Here is a 19,737-nt window from a genome sequence, read left to right as displayed (position 1 = left end):
TGTGTGTGTGTGTGTGTGTGTGTGTGTGTGTGTGTGTGTGTGTGTGTGTGTGTGTGTGTGTGTGTGTGTGTGTGTGTGTGTGTGTGTGTGTGTGTGTGTGTGTGTGTGTGTGTGTGTGTGTGTGTGTGTGTGTGTGTGCGTGCGTGTGTGTGTGTGTGTCAAGTCTATAGGAGTCCCAGTCACTCAGAGGCCATCCTTTACTCGTCAAACAGCTAATACTATGGGCTATGGAGTGTAGGGCTGTGGACTTCCCATCTACCCCAGGGAAATAACGTAGAGGAATACATGCATCCCCGCAATGCATTAACACACTCCCTCTCATTTCATTACTCTATCAATTCAATTTAATTGGCTTTATTGGCATGAGAAACATATGTTTACATTGCCAAAACAAGTGAAACAGATAATAAACTCTCTCTGTGTCTTTCTCACTCAGATGCTTTGCTCAGTATAAACCAAGATGTTTCTCACCTAGAGGAATGGAAATTGCATTATAACACATTATATTTTTAGTTCTGAATGTGTTACTTGCAGTTTAAATAAAGGATTTGAATGATAATATAATATGTAAACTAATCGTTGAAAGTAGATAGACACAGCAATGAGAGATGAGTGTTGTTGTGTGCAGATCTGAAGACCGGTACTCTGAACTCCACCTCAGACTCGGACCTGATGCGACGCAGGACCAGCACTCGTAACCCCCTCACACTCAGTTTTGCCTCCGACCTCTTGCGACCGCCCTCGCCCACTGAGATCGAGATCATCGCTCCCAGCAAAGTAAAGGACCGCCACCGAGACGTCACAGAGAAGGTCACACATGTCACACAGGTGAGACACATGGTCCTCACTAGCACTCATTTCACACAGCCATGTGATTGCCTGACTCAACCTGTATTCTGCCTATATATTAAGGGATTTTTAAAGTGAGCTTTTTCAGAACGGCATGCGCGATATTGTGTACACAGGATGTTGTGTAAAAGGAACGTTGCGTTATTGAGAAGTGGTTGCAAGCTTTCTGCTGAAGAAGCAGCTGCATGTCACTCAAGCGTTTCCACACACACACACACACACACACACACACACACACACACACACACACACACACACACACACACACACACACACACACACACACACACACACACACACACACACACACACACACACACACACACACACACACACACACACACACACACACAAACAGGAATGATATACAGTATATAAAATTAACTTTTTCTTCAGTCACTGGTGCTATTTTCAAAAGTATGTGGTGAATTTTCTTAATACAAAACTCCAAACTGGTAACACTTGTAACACGGCAAGTCTCATAAAACGTGTTATTGTGCATTTATTTAGTTTGAATGCATCTTTCACCACCCAACCATTCATCCAACATATAAATGTACTGTCAAATGTGAACCATGTGAACATTTATTTAATCATCAAAACACAACATATTAATATCTTCTCAATTTAGTTATTTTAACAGCTAGTTAATGGAAAAAGGAAACCGCACAGTGCTCTTGGTAGTATCACTGATATTTATCTGTATCTGTATCTGCCTGGCGGCCTTCGTCACAGCTAGTTAATCCAATAGATAGATACATGTTTCAAAATGCCCTTTGAATATAATATGCTACAGTACTGTTTTCACATTAGACAATACACTTGCACTATCTATTGAAATTGAACATCAAATTTCAATCATTTCTATCCCATGTGTGATCTTTCACAATTGATTAAAATAATATCTGTATTGTTCAGATATAATTCCAACATAGGTGTACTGTAATCAAATGAAAGAAACATAACATTTAGCAAGCATTAGTTTGCATCAGGCCTGTCTTGAGTATTTGGCCATTGGTTCTCATCGACATCGCAGTAAATGTCCTCATTGTTCATGCACCTGGGGAAAAACCTTTTGGCATGGAGAATCCAAGCCTGACAAAGCCTGGATTGATGTCATTACATGACTCATTCATGGCCTGAAGGAGCATGGTATGCTCATGGGGATGACAATCATATATCTTCCACCTGTACTGTAATATGTATTGTATTTTACAGTATTGTATTGTACTTATGCATTGTAGTGGTCCTGTATGTGACTCAGTTCATAAGAGCATGGCAATAGCAAGACCATAGTTGTGTGTTCGATTACCACTGGGGTCACTTAGGATAGAGATTCACTGTTGCCACTTAGGATAGAAGCATCTGCTACGTAAATGGAATATATTACAGTATTACAGTACTGTACTGGCCAGATCACCATGCGCAGTGCCAAGTGTCGGCTAGAGTGGTGTAAAGCTTGCCGCCATTGGACTCTGGAGCAGTGGAAACGCGTTCTCTGGAGTGATGCATCACACTTCACTATCAGTCAGACGGACAAATCTGGATTTGGTGGATGCCAGGAGAACAGTACCTACCCCAATGCAACCCCATCAAACACCTTTGGGATGAATTGGAACGCCGACTGCGAGCCAGGCCTAATCGCCCAACATCAGTGCCCGACCTCCCTAATTCTCTTGTGGCTGAATGGAAGTCCCCAACATCTAGTGGAAAGACTTCCCAGAATTGTGGAGGCAGTGTTGGCAGCAAAGGGGGGACCAACTCCATATTAATGCTAATGATTTTTGGAATGAGATGTTCGACAAGCAGGTGTCCACATACCTTTTGTCATGTAGTGTGTAAGAGGATATTATCTCCTGTATGAACATTTTGTTGGCTACATGTATGGGATGTTATTTAGCATCACTACTGTACTATATGCTCTTGTCTCTCTGCATGTATAAGAGGGGGAATGGGGAAAAGACAGTCTGTATGTGTGAAAGAAACATCCCACCTTCCATAGTGTGACATCTGTGCCAGCAGAAGAACTTCTCACACCCACATGTCATCACACTAAGTTTGAGTACATTGTCATAACCTGTAATGCCATGGAAACACTAACACAGTGAGATGGCCCCACAACACCACTGCGTAGCACACTGACCCACATGTCTGTGGAGGGACAGTCTGAGTGGCCACCAGCCAGATGAACCCACACACTAACCCTGGCTGCCCTGACTTCACTTGTCCACTACAAGTGGAATAATGTGACTCAATATTAGGGATTTTTGTGGTATTACTAGATGTGTGTGTGTGTCAGGTGAACATACATGTCTTATGACAGTACATTTGTGTGTTATAACGGGGATTTATATCATCAGAATTGAGTTGATTGATTGTGAATGGGCAGTTGGACTTGCTGCTAATGTTAGCATTGCTCTGAGTGAGAGGTGAGCTCTTTAGGTTGCCGTGTCAATGCTCTCTGTCTTGCTCGCTGGGTGGACATGGGAGGCAATTTGGCGTGCCTCTCGTTCCTACCAATGGAAAAATCGATTGGGCCAATAGATGCCCCCCTCTCCACTTCCTCCAAACCTGCTCCTGGTAGAGTCCTCAGCTGCTGATCACTATAAATACCACACACATGTACTCTCAAATTATATGAGCTGTGGTGTTTGTTTTTTATTCGCCCTCACCAACAAGTTCACACATCTAGAAGATAATTAGACTGGAGAAGTCATCATGTTTGGCAGGAAAGGAGTGAAATGTTAGCACAAACAGACTGGATTTCTACAGGCTAATTATGTTGCCTTCCCAGGTTTGGGGTCAAATCCATTTCAATTCCAGTCAATTCAGAAAGTAAACCACGTTTCAATTCCAATTTGTCCTCATTGAAAAGCATTGAAGAGATTTGGAATTTCAGTGAATTCCTGAATTGACTGGAATTGGAAATGGAATTTACCCCAACCTTGTACCTTTCCAATTGATATTTGACGATTTCAACAATTTATTTCTAAAAACTAAGTGTTTTAGAGATAATGTACACGAAACAAAAATATCAACGCAACATGTAAAGTGTTGGTCCCATATTTAATGAGCTGAAATAAAAGATCCCAGAAATGTTCCATACCCACAAAAAGCTTCTTTCTCTACAATGTTGTGCACAAATTTGTTTACATCCCTGATAGTGAGCATTTCTCCTGTTCAAATATGACCCATCTACCTGACAGGTGTGGCATATCAAGAAGCTTGTGCTGAGGACAATAAAAGGCCACTCTAAAATGTGCACTTTTGTCACACAACACAATGCCACAGATGTCTAAAATTTTGAGGGAGCGTGCAATTGGCATGCTGACTACAGGAATGTCCACCAGAGCTGTTGCCAGAGAATTTAATGTTCATTTCCCCACCATAAGCCGCCTCCAACGTCGTTTTAGAGAATTTGGCAATACATCCAACCGGCCTCACAAGCGCAGACCAAACCATGTGTACGGTGTTGTGTGGGTGAGCGGTTTGCTGATGTCAATGTTGTGAACAGAGTGCTCCATGGTGGCAGTCGGGTTATGGTATGGGCAGTCATAAGCTATGGATAACAAACACAATTGCATTTTATCTATGGCAATTTGAATTGCCAAAAATACTGTGATGAGATCCTGAGGCCCATTGTGAGCCCCATTTTTTAAAAAGGTATCTGTAACCAACAGTTGCATATCTGTATTCCCAGTTATGTGAAATCCAGAGATTAAATCCATAGATTAAATTCACTGATTTCCTCATATGAACTGTAACTCAGTAAAATCTTTGAAATTGTTGCATATTGGTTTATATTTTTGTTCAGTATAGAAACTATATATATATATATATATATATATATATATATATATATATATATATATATATATATATATATATATATATATATATATATATATATATATATGATGAAAAATATATATATACAGCACCGGTCAAAAGTTTAGACACCACTACTCATTTCAGAGTTTTTCTTTATTTTTACTATTTTCTACGTTGTAGAATAATATTGAAGACATCAAAACTATGACAAAAACACAAATGGAATCATGTAGTAACCACAAAATAATTAAACAAATCAAAATATATGCCTTGATGACAGCTTTGCGCACTCTTATCATTCTCTCAACCAGCTTTACCTGGAATGCTTTTACAACAGTCTTGAAGGAGTTCCCACATGTGCTGAGCACTTGTTGGCTGCTTTTCCTTCACTCTGCTGTCCAACATTATCCCAAACCATCTCAATTGGGTTGAGGTCAGGTGATTGTGTGGGCCATGTCATCTGATGCAGCACTCCATCACTCTCGTTCTTGGTCAAATAGAACTTACACAGCCTGGAGGTGTGTTGGGTCATTGACCTGTTGAAAAACAAATAATAGTCCCACTTAAGCGCAAACCAGATGGAATGGCGTATCGCTACAGAATGCTGTGGTAGCCATGCTGGTTAAGTGTGCCTTGAATTCTAAATAAATCAAAGACAATGTCACCAGCAAAGCACCCCCACACCACTACACCTCCTCCTCCATGCTTCACGGTGGGAACCACACATACAGCGATCATCCGTTCACCTACTGTGCTTCTCACAAAGACACAGCGGTTGGAACCAAAAATCTCAAATTTGGATTCATCAGACCAAAGGACAGATTTCCACTAGTCTAATGTCCATTGCTTGTGTTTCTTGTCCCAAGGAAGTCTCTTCTTATTATTGTTGTCCTTTATTAGTGGTTTCTTTGCAGCAATTCGACCATGAAGGGGCGGCAGGGTAGCCTAGTGGTTAGAGCGCTGGACTAGTATTATTCTTCCGTCAACCTCCACACTAGATGGGCATGATGAGATAGATGTACCAAGTAAGTCCTTAACTGTGTTCCATACCTTGTCAGAATCATTTTTACAATCAATAAAAGCATTGTTGTAAAATAACATTTTTTTCTCTTTCCATTCAATTTAACTGCATAATTAACGCAAAGTTCTATAATTCTGTTCATCAATTTCTCATTTTGACTTGGCTGCTAAGACTTTTGCCATATTTCTTTGAGAAAAAGCCTCACCCATTTCATCATCAGGCTGGTAACTCTAATGAACTTATCCTCTGCAGCAGAGGTAACTCTGGGTCGTCCTTTCCTGCGGCGGTTCTCATGAGAGCCAGTTTCATCATAGCGCTTGATCGTTTTTGCAACTGCACTTGAAAGAAACTTTGAAATTTTCCTCATTGACTGACCTTCATGTCTTAAAGTAAGGATAGACTGTCATTTCTCTTTGCTTATTTGAGCTGTTCTTACCATAATATGGACTTGGTCTTTTACCAAATAGGGCTATCTTCTGTATACCACCCCTACCTTGTCACAACAAAACTGATTGGCTAAAACGCATTAAGAAGGAAAGACATTCCACAAATGTACTTTTAACAAGGCACACCTGTTAATTGAAATGCATTCCTCATGAATGAAGCTGGTTGAGAGAATATAGCATGCACCTCCCAGAATACCAGACCTTCACCTTAACAACAGATTTTGCGGTAGCCAGCGCTACCCAAAACGCAGAAATAAAATATAAAAAATTCATTACCTTTGACGAGCTTCTTTCTTGGCACTCCTATATATCCCATAAACATCACAATTGGGTCTTTTTCCCGATTAAATCCGTCATTGTATAGCCAAAATGTCGTTTTCCTTAGACCGGTCTGATCCAGGAATATTCCATTTTACAAAATGATAAAATTACAAAAGTTGCCTATAAACTTTTACAAATCACTTCAAACTACTTTTCTAAACCAACTTTAGGTATTAATAAACGTTAATAATCTATTAAATTGATCACAGGGCGATCTGTATTCGATAGCAGCAAGTCTTGAAATCATCGTCCATTGTTTTCAATTTCACAACATCCTGTGGTGAGCTTAAAACAGGAAGGGCCAAAACGTCATATAACCAAGGATAAAGCAGACTGGAAATGCCAGTACTGGCGACATCGTAAGAAGCTGTAGGCATTTACAGGGCATCCTCATTTATTTTCTGTCGACTTCGACAATACATTGACTGGCAGATTGATATTTGTTTTTGTGTTTTTGGTGAACAGTTTTTTGAGGGATTTTTACTCCTAAACACGTTATCTTATAGCCACAGACACGCTTGAACCAGTTTTAGAGACTTCAGAGTGTTTTCTATACACACATACTTATCATATGCATATACTATATTCCTGGCATGAGTAGCAGGACTTTGAAATGTTGCGCGATTTTTAACAAAAAGCTGCGAAAATTCGCATCATCCCTAACAGGTTTTCACAGGTGTGAGTGTTGACGAGGACAAATCTGGAGATCACTTGTCGTGGAAATTTCCTGTATTACCAAATCATGAGAGAGCAAACCACACACAAGTCAGAGTTATCATAAAGTCCATATTTAATTATATGAGCTTCACCATAGCCCCGTGACTCTCAGATCAATTCAGTGTCTATAAATGAATTCCCTGAGAGTGTCAACATAATGTCAACTGAGATCCTTTATAGCAAAGGTCCACCCCCTAGTCGACATGACAAACCACAGGTATTTTACTTGAGATAGGAGTATCCCATAGCCAGACAGCTTTAGCTATAAATTATTGTTCAGTTTTGCTCTCTTTGACGAGGTTCTACTTCTCGTTCTTGGTACAACATAGTTCCAAAACATTACCTCCTCCAATGGCATATATCAATTGTCAATTGGTTTAGGAATAGTTACAGACACATTCACAGATAAGACTAACCTGACCTCTCCCCTCTCTGGGCCTCAAGTAACTGAACCCTAGCAGAGAAGGGATAACTGCAAACTGCCAACAGTATTATTCAAAAAGAAGACATTCTAATGACAATAAATAAGATAAAACATCTTATTTATCTATGTTACCTAACTAATTCTGATTCTGCTTCCACACACTCTGTCATGCTGATTGAGTTCGAATAAAAGACTGGAAGCTTCAAAAGGAGGATGGTGTTTGGAATCATCATTCTTCCTCTGTCAACCATGGTTACCTGCAAGGAAACATGTTCCGTCATCATTGCTTTGCAGAAAAAGGGCTTCACAGGCAAGAATATTGCTGCCAGAAAGATTGCACCTAAATCAACCATTTATCGGATCATCAAGAACTTCAAGGAGAGCGGTTCAATTGTTGTGAAGAAGGCTTCAGGGCGCCCAAGAAAGTCCAGCAAGTTGATTCAGCTGTGGGATCGGTGCACCACCAGTACAGAGCTTGCTCATGAACATCTACATTTAAAAAAAGTCTGATACATCCATGTAATATAGCCTACTCCATCACAATAAATCCATTCTTTATTTTAGACTGGTCTAAAGAAACCTGATATGAAGAAAATGTAGTCTATTTCAGAAGAACAGAGTAGCATACTCTGAGTTGTCCTTATGTTAGGCCCTGATATGGTATTGCCATATGGCTGTGGGCTACACTAGTTAGCAGACAAGATTTGCTTAAAATTCTGTGGCATTATATTTTATTATTTTATAGTATGAAGAATACAATTGAACATTGCTTAATAAAATGGAAAGGATATTTCCTCTAAACTATTTGAGGGAGTGCTTACATGTGGCTATTCTGTGTTGAGCAGTTAACAAAGAAGTTGGTCGTCCTGAATGCTTAATTTAGAGTTATTTATGCAACTTTAGTGGTGATACAAATGTTGGGCAAATGTTTTGATTTTTAATACATTCTCAGGCTGCATGATGGGACTCAAATGATGATTTGAAAAAAGTCACAGGAAAGGCATGAGCTCTGATTTGTTTCTTGTGCAGGCTACACACTTAACCAGTCTCATTCACAATTTGACAAGCACTTGATAATATTCTAACCAGCCCTCGGATTTCCCGGCGGCATCCCCCTTGTATGGCAGTGATGCCCCCTAAAAAATACAGCTGGGTGGGTTTTCTCTTACCAGAGGCAGCTGTTCTATCTTGCTGATGGACCAAAAACCCACCAGCTGTATGTTATCCATGTCGTCGATCAGCCACGACTCGGTTGAACATAAGATACTACAGTTTTTAATTGGTAGGATATCCTTGATCGGAGCTCATCCATTTTGTTATCCAACGATTGCATGTTTTATGTTTTAACCCGGAAGCTAGCCACACCAATGTGTTGGAGGACACCTGGCGACCATGTCAGCAAGGATGCGCCCAGCCCGCCACAGGAGTCACTAGAGCACGATGGGACAACGAAATCTCAGCCTGCCAAACCCTCTTCTAACCCGGGCGATGCTGGGCCAATTGTGTGCCGCCTCATGGGTATTTCAGTCACAGCCAGCTGTAATACAGCCTGGGATTGAACCTGGGTCTGTAGTGATGCCTCAAGAACTACAATGCAGTGCCTGAGACCGCTGTGCCACTCGGGAGGACACCACAAATTGATTTTAACAAGCATTTGGTCCCCCAAAAAATGCGGCCCACTGTAGAATTTCAAAATCCCCCGAGCCAAAAAGTTTGCCCAACCCTGCTCTACATGGTTATAAAGCAGATTAATTAAAGTTATTTGACCACTTTAGTTGTGTTACAAATCTTAACAAAACACATAGGCCTTTGGGCTAGGCTACATGAGGTGTACGACTATGATTTGAAAAAATGGAAAAAGAAAGGCATGAACTGTTTCTTGCGTTACAAGCTGGGCATCATTCACAAGTGATAATATATCATTCAGAAGTGATAGGCTAATATTGTCACCCATCAGACTATTCTTGATTTAATCTTGTCTTTACATATACTAAATACCATATGTGTGAAATTTGTTTTGATTTAGAATGGACCATTATCATGCACCTGTCTCGGAACAGGGGCAGGGGGAAAAATACATGTAATCTATGCACTTAAATAGAGAATGGAAAATGCTTTTCCCGTGGTTCCTTTTCATGCCAGCCAGGTCGACTATCCTCCTGTTGTAAAGCGAAGCAGTGTGCTTAATATTAGGAAAGTTGATAAATAAATATAGTAGGCCTAGCCTATAGAAAGCTGATGAGATCCTCCTCTTTTTAATAGAGGCCATCAAAACTGTTTTCTCACATAATTGCATAGCCTATAGAAATGTTGCTCAACAAGAGCTCATGGGCTCTCATGAAGTGTTTTATTTTATTTTTGATAACATTTGCATTGATGTCAGAGTGATTATAGGGACAACAGAATGCTCAGTACCAGGCAGTTAGCAAGTTTGGTAGGCTACTAATGACCATCAGCAGCATCAGAGCTTGGAGATGACTAGTTACCATGACTACAGTCACATGGAATTTGACTGCGGTCATATGACTCGTGACTGCAGGTGTGACGGTAATACTGTCACCGTAATAGCCCTATGCTCTGGAGATGTTGGAAGGGGAGGCGTTGGGAGGCAGGTGGGTATCGAGCGGCCCTCTAGTGATGCTGGAAGGCGTTGGGAGGCAGGGGGGTATTGAGCGGCCCTCTGGTGATGCTGGAAGGGGAGGCGTTGGGAGGCAGGGGGGTATCGAACGGCCTCTGGTGATGCTGGAAGGGGAGGCGTTGGGAGGCAGGGGGGTTTGAGCAGCCCTCTGGAGATGCTGGAAGGGGAGGCGTTGGGAGGCAGGGGGGTTTTGAGCGGCCCTCTGGTGATGCTGGAAGGGGAGGCGTTGGGAGGCAGGGGGGTATCGAGCGGCCCTCTGCACGGCCTGACACTGATGATGACCTTGGCCTCTGGTACTAATGGAAGTAGAGGGCAGCAGAGGTCTCTCTCTCTCAGTCTGTCTGTCTCTGTCTGTCTGTCTGTCTGTCTGTCTGTCTGTCTGTCTGTCTGTCTGTCTGTCTGTCTGTCTGTCTGTCTGTCTGTCTGTCTGTCTGTCTGTCTGTCTGTCTGTCTGTCTGTCTGTCTGTCTGTCTGTCTGTCTGTCTGTCTGTCTGTCTGTCTGTCTGTCTGTCTGTCTGTCTGTCTGTCTGTCTGTCTGTCTGCCCTTTCTCCTTTTCTCCACCACCAGTCCATTCTCTCTACATGTTGTTCTTACCGTATCCCTGTATCGTTTAAAGAGCTATAATGTTCTGAACATGGAAAATCTTCACCATGACATAATGGTACGTTTCTAGGTCAAACAGATTGTTATCACTGCAAGAGCACATTACGGAGGCTAACTACTAAATAAGTATCCATTGGTTAAAATAAATGGTCTGAAAAAGCAGTCAACATGGCAGTTACCTTATCTATTATGAGTACAGAATACATGTAGGATTTTGCCTGGGTTACGTCTGAGCTTCTTGGTAATCCCCTCTTTTATAATTGAATTTCGATTTGCGCCTTACAAAAAGAGGGAAATAATCCCTGTCATTGATCTTTGCTGGTATTGATTAGTCTGCGTAAGATTAAGCACATTATGTGATTGACTGTACAATCAGTGGACCGTAGAAGAGGGACAGATGGTGAATGACAGTCAGTGAGAGAGACAGACCCTACATCTCCCCCTAATGCGCCCCCTGTCTCTGACTAAGTCTGTAGGGAAGAACAATTCTTACTAAAATAACTCCAGACAACAGGAGGTTGGGGGCACCTTAATTGGGGAGGATGGGCTCGTGCTAATGGCTGGAGTGGGAGTGATGGAATGGTATCAAATACATCAAACACATGGTTGAATAACATTCCATTCGCTCCGTTCCAGCCATTGTTATGAGCCGTCCTCCCCTCAGCAGCCTCCACTGCTCCAAACGTTACCTACGGATATTGTTTATGTTTTTCTAAATTAAAACATGCTTCATGATTCTGCGTATACTGTATTTGTTTGTGTTAGCTATAGGTTTGTGTGCATGTGTGTGTTTGTGTGTGTGTCTCAGTTTGTGTCTGAGTGTACTGTATGTATGTATGTATGTATTTGTATGTGAGTGTGTGTGTGTGTGAGTCTGTGTGTGTGTGTGTTGTGTGCATACTGTATCAGCAGCAGTGTTGCCGCGGGGCTCCAGCTGTGAGGGCTGGGCTGCTGGGTGCAGAGGGAGAGTTTTCTCCCGCCCTCTCTTCCAGCCACACTCCTCAACATGAGCCTGAAACAGAAACTCCAACCTGTGAGTACTCCAACTCTACTCTCTCACTCCCTATTCTCTTCTTCCTTTCTCTTCCTGTCTCACTCCTGTCCTTTTCTGCCTCTCCTCTTACCCTCATGGTCATCTGGTGGTTCGTAGCAGGCTACCTAGCTCCATCCTCCGTATTGACAGTGAGGCAGGGACAGTGACGGATGTTGTTAGTGCTGTTGTCACCTTGTTGTCGTCATAATTTGTCTTGTGTCACTTGTCGCCCACTTTTTTTTCATAGGTGATAATTATGTTAATGTTTTGTGGGCTCCAGGGTACTTGTTGGTCTATGGAATTTGGAATGTTCATTTGATTAGCATGAATCAAATGTAATTTTGTTCTGAAAATGATTATTCTAATTTAAAGAGAACAGTTCACAGAACCTTAGTGGTGTTTGTTTTGGTGTATGAAATAACACTAGTGTCAGAGGTTTTTAATTTCAGACTGGATTGTTACTGAAGTATTAACATAGATAGGTGTTCTTCATGCAAATAGCTAGTGTTTGTTTTTAATCTTTAAAAAAGGTATTTGTTGTATTCTATGTCAGATGTCATTGTATTTTCCAATAAGGACTGTTAACTGTTATAAGCCCTGAGTGGTTTGGGTTAATCATTGTGGTGCAGACAGCATGGATCTTATTCAGGCTGACATTATGAAACAGGACTGGAAATGATGTCAATAATCTGAAATTACCCAGATGAGTGAATCTGGTTAACACACACACACACACACACACACACACACACACACACACACACACACACACACACACACACACACACACACACACACACACACACACACACACACACACACACACACACACACACACACACACACACACACACACACACACACACACACACACACACACACACACACACACACACACACACACACACTGCCCATCCCTCAGCTTGCTCCCACAGGTTCATCATGTTAGATGTTAAACTCAGTCCTCAGGGGGAGAATCCTGATCGTTGGTACGAGAGCGCATCTGTCAGAGAAACAGCACAGTGACACGTGGAATCACAAGCCTCATTTAGCCACAAACATTGGTAGCAATAAGGCCTAAGGTCCTGAGCCCGATGTAGCCCCCAGCAGTCAGGTCTCCTTTCATACGGTATGTAGCAAACAGTACTGCAGGTGTACAATCTTCATTTCATCATCCTGTTGCAGGAGAACTTTCCTGCAATGCAGAAAATGTAAAGCGTGTTGTGTATTTGAGGTTTAAAAAGGCTTCTGAAGTTTATAATTTCCACTTTGAAATGCCATTCATTATAATCCACATAATAATTCACATTTCCTGTTGCTGCAGAGTTATTTTCCTGCTGTATCGAACTGGCTAAAATTAAGATCCTACATCTGTACAGTACTTTAAATGCTCTGCTATGAGAGGTTCTGCAGTGCATTTTGACATCCTCAGTCTACAGTCAATCGTTTCAGTGTGTTTTTTCAAATTGTTTATTCAGGGTAAGAAATGCATTAACTGAACTATCAATTTAATTAAAGCTCAGTCCTACTCTATTCCCAGTATTAGATTTGTTTACTGACTACTGGAGCAGCACTGGACTGGGTGAGAGTTGGGTCATAGAGTGGTAAGTGGGCAGTGTGTAGTCTGGATGGGAATCGATAGGAGACTAACCATGTGGTGTCATTTTACCACCTCTAGGACTGACTGTATGTGGGGACTTTAGCCTTACAGGTTTGTTCTCTTACTTTGAGTATTAACATCTTTTCCATTTAAGAATCAAAGCTGTGAGGGCTGAGAGAGGTCAGATGTTCTGGAAAGAGATGTAAATTGTCATATGAAGCTTTCACCTTGTACTCAGGTTATTTAGTAGGGCAAAAACCTTGTAGCACTGAACATGCCACATTTAATGTACCTGTATTTTGTGATCCAGCTAAGTAGGGACATTTGAGAGGGTTGGCAGCAAGGGCACCATGGTAACGCTGTGTGTTATTACAGATTATTCTGTCACCATGGCTATGTTCATAGTTATGCAAACTATACATGCAAAGTAGGATGAGCCAGTGGAGGTTCCACCAGCCCAGCCTGCAGAACATGTTGACTGTGTAGGTTACACCAGCCCAGCCTGCAGAACATGTTGACTGTGTAGGTTACACCAGCCCAGCCTGCAGAACATGTTGACTGTGTAGGTTACACCAGCCCAGCCTGCAGAACATGTTGACTGTAGAGGTTCCACCAGCCTAGCCTGCAGAACATGTTGACTGTAGAGGTTCCACCAGCCTAGCCTGCAGAACATGTTGACTGTGTAGGTTACACCAGCCTGGCCTGCAGAACATGTTGACTGTGTAGGTTACACCAGCCTAGCCTGCAGAACATGTTGACTGTGTAGGTTACACCAGCCTGGCCTGCAGAACATGTTGACTGTGTAGGTTACACCAGCCTGGCCTGCAGAACATGTTGACTGTGTAGGTTACACCAGCCTAGCCTGCAGAACATGTTGACTGTAGAGGTTCCACCAGCCTAGCCTGCAGAACATGTTGACTGTGGTGGTTCCACCAGCCCAGCCTGCAGCACATGTTGACTGTGGTGGTTCCACCAGCCTAACCTGCAGCACATGTTGACTGTGGTGGTTCCACCAGCCCAGCCTGCAGCACATGTTGACTGTGGTGGTTCCACCAGCCCAGCCTGCAGCACATGTTGACTGTGGTGGTTCCACCAGCCCAGCCTGCAGAACATGTTGACTGTGGTGGTTCCACCAGCCCAGCCTGCAGCACATGTTGACTGTGGTGGTTCCACCAGCCCAGCCTGCAGCACATGTTGACTGTGGTGGTTCCACCAGCCTAACCTGCAGCACATGTTAACTGTCATGAATCTTGAGTGAGACAACAACAGATTGTATTTATTTTCTATTTAACCTTCATTTAAATAGGCAAGTCAGTTAAGAACAAATTCTTATTTACAATGACAGCCTACCCCGGCCAAACCCAGACGACGTTGGGCCAATTGTGCGGCGCCCTATGGGACTCCCAATCACGGCCGGATGTGATACAGCCTGGAATCGAACCAGGGATTGTAGTGACTTCTCTTGCACTGAGATGCAGGGCATTAGACCGCTGTACCATTCGGGAGCCCATATGGGTGATATCAGAGAGCACATTGTGCACCATGGTCTGCCTATGTCCAGAGCTGTAAAAATACTTGAAAGTACTACATAAGTAGTTTCTTGGGGTATCTGTACTTTACTTTACTATTTATATTTTTTACAATTTTTTTTTTCTTCCAAAAGAAAATGATGTACTTTTTACTCTATACATTTTCCCTGACACCCAAAAGTACTCATTACATTTTGAATGGTTAGCAGGACAGGAAAATGGTCTAATTTACACACTTATCAAGAGAACATCCCTGGTCATCCATACAACCTCTACGTCAAGCACACAGACAGTTTTGACCAATAGTGCCCTCCTACACAAGCACTCACAAAAGGTGTTAGTGAAAATGAACCAAAATCACCCAGCTCTTTGCAACAATCCCTGTCGATTTGCTTGTAAATTAGGGCACTTACCCTGCTCTGCCATTGGCCGAGGGACAGTGAAGGGGGTCACATGGTTTGGCAGGTGAGCTGCAGCAGGGTCTTTTAAAAGGCCAGTGAGCGGGGTGGGGCGGGGGAGAAGGGTACAGACAGCCAGGCAGCCAGAGAGGGTCCACTCCCCAGCAGTGGTCTGTTAGAGCTGGGCACATAGGATGGAGCAGGGGAGGACCTATATGTTCCGGGGGAGGCAGGGTGGGCTGCTGGGGAATTTGAGGGGGACCAGGGTGTCGTGCTCCTCCTCCTCCTGCTGCTGCTGTGGTCGGGACCAGGATAGAATGGAGCTCCTGGATATGGAGGCTCTCATCGTTGTACCGGTTAGTAGGAGCACTAGGCTCAGACTGATTGAAATGGTCTATGTGAGTGTGATCTCTGATTGAAATGGTCAATGTGAGTGTGATCTATGTGAGTGTGTGATGGGTTATTGTCGTCCATTCAGGTACTGTGGTTTCGGTGATGGTGTGTGCGGAAAATATACATTTTTAGGTAATATTATGGTCTGTGCCGTCACTATGAGAACACAATCAATCCTCTCTGTATTTCAATTTGCACTTAAGATTTACTTACCTTTTATTATAGTTGATTTGGTTCCTACTTGTCTCTACTGACTGTGTTGAACACTCAGAAATCAGACCCCCGTCAACCATGTAGATATTTGTCTTGTGAAAAGCTGTGCTTCGGCTTCTACAGTGTTTGTGTTGAGTCCTTTGAGACAGATATTGTTTATACTCCAGGACATAATTGTCTTCATGACAACATGACTGGCTAGCTGTGAGACTGAGGGATGTTTGTGTGAACATTTACACTCATTGCATTGTATTACAGACACGCACGCACGCACACACGCACACACGCACGCACGCACGCACACACGCACACACACACACACACACACACACACACACACACACACACACGCACGCACGCACGCACGCACACACACACACACACACACACACACACTACTTCTCCCTCTTTGTCACTCACTCTGGAATACACATGAACTCTTTTTTTTGCTGCTGCTGTTCTAGTTGTGCTGAGGTGATAGACATGTGGGTTGAAGGCCCGCGGTGTCAGACACAGTAGGTAGTTAGACAGAACACAGTTGCTCCCCTTCCTTCCCCCAAAGGGCACAACAAAGACAATATCAGGTCCTGTTCTGCTCCTCTCTTCTGAACTGTCTTCTGCTCTGGTTCGCTGAACCCATGTCCCTCGGGTTTCTCGGAACAGTTTACTGACATGACTCACTCTCTTTCCCATTTCTTATACTGCTTTCCATTTTGCTAAGGCTGTTTGGCTTATCATCTCATATTCTTGGGGTTCTAATCAAGGCCTCTTCAGCAGGGTGGTGAGGGGCCATTGTAAAGATATTCCATTTAAATTATGTTTCACTTTTACTGCCCATGATTAATCTAGATTCAGTAGGACTCTCTGACCATCTCTGCCCTCTCCCCATTTAGGTACTGTCCCTAGGGGCTGATGTCCTGCCAGAGTACAAGCTCCAGGCGCCTCGCATCCACAAGTGGACCATCCTCCACTACAGTCCCTTCAAGGCGGTGTGGGACTGGGTCATCCTCCTGCTGGTCATCTACACGGCCGTCTTCACCCCCTACTCCGCTGCCTTCCTGCTCAACGAGGTGGAGGACGAGCTCCGGCGCTCCTGTGGCTACACCTGCAACCCCCTCAACGTGGTGGATCTGGTGGTGGACGTCATGTTTATCGTGGACATTCTCATCAACTTCCGGACCACATATGTCAATCACAATGACGAGGTGGTCAGCCACCCGGGGCGCATCGCCCAGCATTACTTCAAAGGCTGGTTCCTCATTGATATAGTGGCAGCCATCCCCTTTGATCTGCTCATATTCCGCTCTGGCTCTGATGAGGTGAGATGGATGGAGGAGAAGGTGGATCATTTACATCTATGTGTAGTAATGGTCCTTTTTTGCAGTGTTGGTCAGTGTACCAATTCAACAAAGACTCTCTCATAAATCTTCTTGTTCTTTCATATGAATTGCTTTATTTGTACTTTGAACCCCTCTCCTCTCAGCCCCAGACAACCACGCTGATTGGCTTGCTGAAGACTGCTCGGCTGCTGCGATTGGTGCGTGTGGCGCGGAAGCTGGACCGCTACTCAGAGTACGGCGCCGCCGTTCTCTTCCTCCTCATGTGCACCTTTGCCCTCATTGCCCATTGGCTGGCCTGTATCTGGTACGCCATCGGCAACGCGGAGCGCACCAACTCGGCACGCATCGGAGGCATGAAGATCGGCTGGCTGGACAACCTGGCTGAACAGATTGGTAAACCATACAACGACACAGACCCTGCCTCCGGCCCCTCCACCAAGGATAAATACGTCACAGCACTTTACTTTACCTTCAGCAGCTTGACCAGCGTGGGCTTCGGCAATGTTTCCCCCAACACCAACCCTGAGAAGATATTCTCCATCTGCATCATGCTAATCGGCTGTGAGTACGTCACCAGTGTGTCTGAGTACGTCACCAGTGTGTCTGAGTACGTCACCAGTGTGTCTGAGTACGTCACCAGCGTGTCTGAGTACGTCACCAGTGTGTCTGAGTACATCACCAGTGTGTCTGAGTACATCACCAGTGTGTCTGAGTACGTCACCAGTGTGTCTGAGTACGTCACCAGAGTGTCTGAGTACGTTACCAGTGTGTCTGAGTACATCACCAGTGTGTCTGAGTACGTCACCAGTGTGTCTGAGTACATCACCAGTGTGTCTGAGTACGTCACCAGTGTGTCTGAGTATGTCACCAGTGTGTCTGAGTACGTCACCAGTGTGTCTGAGTACATCACCAGTGTGTCTGAGTACATCACCAGTGTGTCTGAGTACGTCACCAGTGTGTCTGAGTACGTCACCAGAGTGTCTGAGTACGTCACCAGTGTGTCTGAGTACATCACCAGTGTGTCTGAGTACGTCACCAGTGTGTCTGAGTACGTCACCAGTGTGTCTGAGTACGTCACCAGTGTGTCTGAGTACATCACCAGTGTGTCTGAGTACATCACCAGTGTGTCTGAGTACGTCACCAGTGTGTCTGAGTACGTCACCAGAGTGTCTGAGTACGTCACCAGTGTGTCTGAGTACGTCACCAGTGTGTCTGAGTACGTCACCAGTGTGTCTGAGTACGTCACCAGTGTGTCTGAGTACGTCAACAGTGTGTCTGAGTACGTCACCAGTGTGTCTGAGTACGTCACCAGTGTGTCTGTATTGTGCCTGTGTGTCCAGAGTGTTCATATCCATTGCTGCATTACTTTAAGTGTAGTACCACCTATCATTTTAGGTGGATGTCACTGACATGTCTTTCTGTCGTCTGCTGTAGCTCTGATGTATGCCAGTATCTTTGGTAACGTATCGGCTATCATCCAGAGGCTGTACTCCGGCACGGCCCGTTACCACACCCAGATGCTGCGTGTCAAAGAGTTCATCCGCTTCCACCAGATCCCAGAGGGACTACGCCAGAGACTGGAGGAATACTTCCAACATGCCTGGTCCTATACCAATGGCATCGACATGAACGCTGTGAGTCACTCTCAAACACACATTCATATACAGCCAAACACACACACATCCATACGCACGGGAAAAACACACACGTTCATATTCACACGAAAAACACATATTCCCTACTTGCCACCTGAGTTTTTCCGTCATTAGGTGCTCAGACAGGGAGACCTAACAGTGGAAATGATGTGCGTCATATCCTTTGTGTCAGTAGATAGATAGCATTCTGCTGGTTGCAGAGAAGAGAAAAGCATTAGCCCTCTAACACCACAGGAACATGACGTAGCAGAGAGCACGCCTGTCAATTCAATCTGAACAGAGTTGATCACATAGACACTGTCTGTGTGCATGTGTCCCCTTGTCAATAGTGAGCATCAACTGAAACAGCTCTCCCCCCACTCACTCTCTTTCTCTGTTTCTCTCTCTCTCTCTCTCTGGCTCTATCTCTGTCTTTCTCTCTTTCTGTCTTTCTGTCTCACTCTGTCTCTGTCTGTCTCTCTCTCTCTCTCTCTCTCTCTCTCTCTCTCTCTCTCTCTCTCTCTCTCTCTCTCTCTCTCTCTCTCTCTCTCTCTCTCTCTGTGTGTCTCTTTCTCTGTCTGTCTCTCTGTCTCTCTGTCTCTCTGTCTCTCTCTCTTTCTGTCTTTCTGTCTCACTCTGTCTCTGTCTGTCTCTCTCTCTCTCTCTCTCTCTCTCTCTCTCTCTCTCTCTCTCTCTCTCTCTCTCTCTCTCTCTCTCTGTCTCTCTCTCTCTGTCTCTCTCTGTCT

At 43.9% G+C, this 19,737-nt stretch overlaps 1 protein-coding gene across 3 annotated transcripts in view; it reads left to right on the top strand.

Annotated features, from left to right (window-relative positions):
- LOC124015476 (potassium voltage-gated channel subfamily H member 6-like) overlaps positions 1–19,737 on the top strand; it is a 37,643-nt gene that overhangs the window by 10,748 nt on the left and 7,158 nt on the right. For all 3 annotated transcript variants that reach the window (XM_046330679.1, XM_046330678.1, XM_046330680.1), the window contains 4 exons: positions 629–828; positions 16,911–17,336; positions 17,501–17,918; positions 18,792–18,991. In XM_046330679.1, coding sequence (XP_046186635.1) covers positions 629–828; positions 16,911–17,336; positions 17,501–17,918; positions 18,792–18,991 — 1,244 coding nt within the window. The remainder of the gene's footprint in view (positions 1–628; positions 829–16,910; positions 17,337–17,500; positions 17,919–18,791; positions 18,992–19,737) is intronic.

The sequence above is a fragment of the Oncorhynchus gorbuscha genome, linkage group LG26 (assembly GCF_021184085.1).
Source record: "Oncorhynchus gorbuscha isolate QuinsamMale2020 ecotype Even-year linkage group LG26, OgorEven_v1.0, whole genome shotgun sequence".
Lineage (NCBI taxonomy): Eukaryota > Metazoa > Chordata > Actinopteri > Salmoniformes > Salmonidae > Oncorhynchus > Oncorhynchus gorbuscha.
The sequence above is the reverse complement of the archived record's forward strand: the minus strand, read 5'-3'. Positions and strand labels throughout refer to the sequence as shown.